Source organism: Branchiostoma belcheri, unplaced genomic scaffold (assembly GCF_001625305.1).
Source record: "Branchiostoma belcheri isolate BF01 breed outbred unplaced genomic scaffold, Haploidv18h27 scaffold15, whole genome shotgun sequence".
Classification (NCBI taxonomy): Eukaryota; Metazoa; Chordata; class Leptocardii; order Amphioxiformes; family Branchiostomatidae; genus Branchiostoma; species Branchiostoma belcheri.
In genome coordinates this window covers 4,257,998-4,259,542 of record NW_017802935.1, presented here as the reverse complement: position 1 = coordinate 4,259,542, position 1,545 = coordinate 4,257,998, and the positions used below count along the sequence as shown (strand labels likewise).

At 38.3% G+C, this 1,545-nt stretch overlaps 1 protein-coding gene across 1 annotated transcript in view; it reads right to left on the bottom strand.

Moving 5' to 3' along the window:
* Positions 1-34: 34 nt before the first annotated feature.
* The window catches only part of LOC109465229 (neurabin-1-like), a 34,097-nt gene continuing 32,586 nt past the window's right edge, over positions 35-1,545 (bottom strand). Inside the window, exons 10-11 of the mRNA XM_019762371.1 lie at positions 806-859; positions 35-130 (exon numbers count right to left, since the gene is read on the bottom strand). Coding sequence (XP_019617930.1) covers positions 35-130; positions 806-859 — 150 coding nt within the window. The remainder of the gene's footprint in view (positions 131-805; positions 860-1,545) is intronic.

The following is a 1,545-nucleotide window of genomic DNA, read 5'->3' as shown; positions in this document are numbered from 1 at the left end:
TGTTTGCCTGTGAAAGTCACTGCATCACTCCCACTCAATCTCTACTGGTGTTGGCAAAAACCTCAGACAAGTGTACTTTCTCAGACAGGAAGTGGAGGTTGACCTTTTGACCTCTACTTCCTGTCTGGGTCTACATTAGGGAAACTCATTGAGAAATCTAGACTTTAGGGAGCAGTGATAAATGTGTTCTTTTTACAAGTAAGAATTAATTACAGGATTTCAATTGAAAGAGGATGTGGTCAATGCTTTAGGGCTAATTAATAAAAAAGTTGAGAAACTGCCAGCAAGTGATAACTATATTATTAGTATATGTCAAGACAGTATAGGAAGTAGAGTGCTTGGTACACAGCCAAATACATTCACTGACTAACAACTCCATACATTTGACAGGAAATGTAGTAGGGAAGTTAAGTCTATGTACTACCCATACCCAGACAACAGTTTTGAATCATACATAGTGTAGTGTCAGATCAAAAGTACGCAGAAACAAGTCAAAATTTAAAATTAAAGTAGATTTTTGAGAAAACGGATAAGAGAAGGGTCTAGAAACTCGCATATTATAAGAATGAGAAACATTGTCAGTGATAATTTATGGCTGACAAAATTAGTGGAATTCAAATCACCTTGTTTCCTTACAAGTACATTTGTATGACTCATTTATTTATGCCTGTCACTGATCCATGCCAATTAGGGTTTAAGAACAATTATTGGGAGTAAAGAAGCTCTAAACAATTTACAGCAATATGTTAACTGCATAAAATACAAGCAAAATATCTGTAAAAATGTCAAATTCCAAAGTCTTTACCTTTATTTTCATCTGGGCAAGTTCTGCCTCTGCAATAGCGTGCTTGTACTGAAGCTGTAGCAAAGGAAATGAATCCTTTAGTAACTAGATACACAATCATGCACAGTCCCCTGGTAAACAGACATGGCCAATCTATGGGGTCATTTCAAAAGTTCATCATGTAACAAGTACATTTAGAAACATTACATGATAAACAGCTCAAATGTTGTGTCAATGGTAACAATATCTGATTTTCTACCCTGAACTTTCCATTTTGGGCGACACAAAAACACACCAAACATTCTACGTGTAACCCAATATAATTACAAAACACAGAAGTCAGGGTCAACCAAGTTGGCAAACATCAAGCTATATTTTTGGCAGGATGGCTGGAAGAGGTCAAATTTCTCACCCAGTGACATCAATAAAGTGAAGTGTCAAGAATCACAACACACTATAGCCAAAGTGTGCTAAGAGATTTTCTTTTTTGTGTAAGGCCACACCGATTTAATTTTATGGATGACATCCGCGCGCGCATTGATTTTCGCCCGATCTCAAAAAAAAAAAGATCACGTATTCCGAGGCTCTGGCCTGGCTTTAGGCCTGGGTAGTGCATGGTGGTGATAACTCTGGTTGACGGCAGCCAGGCTACCGAAGCTCCAAGACTCAAGAACTCAGTACATACGTACAGCAGTGTCGATTCATATATTCCGCAAAAATCCAGCATGTGTCGGCCTGTCGTATACGTCGCTATGTAATGC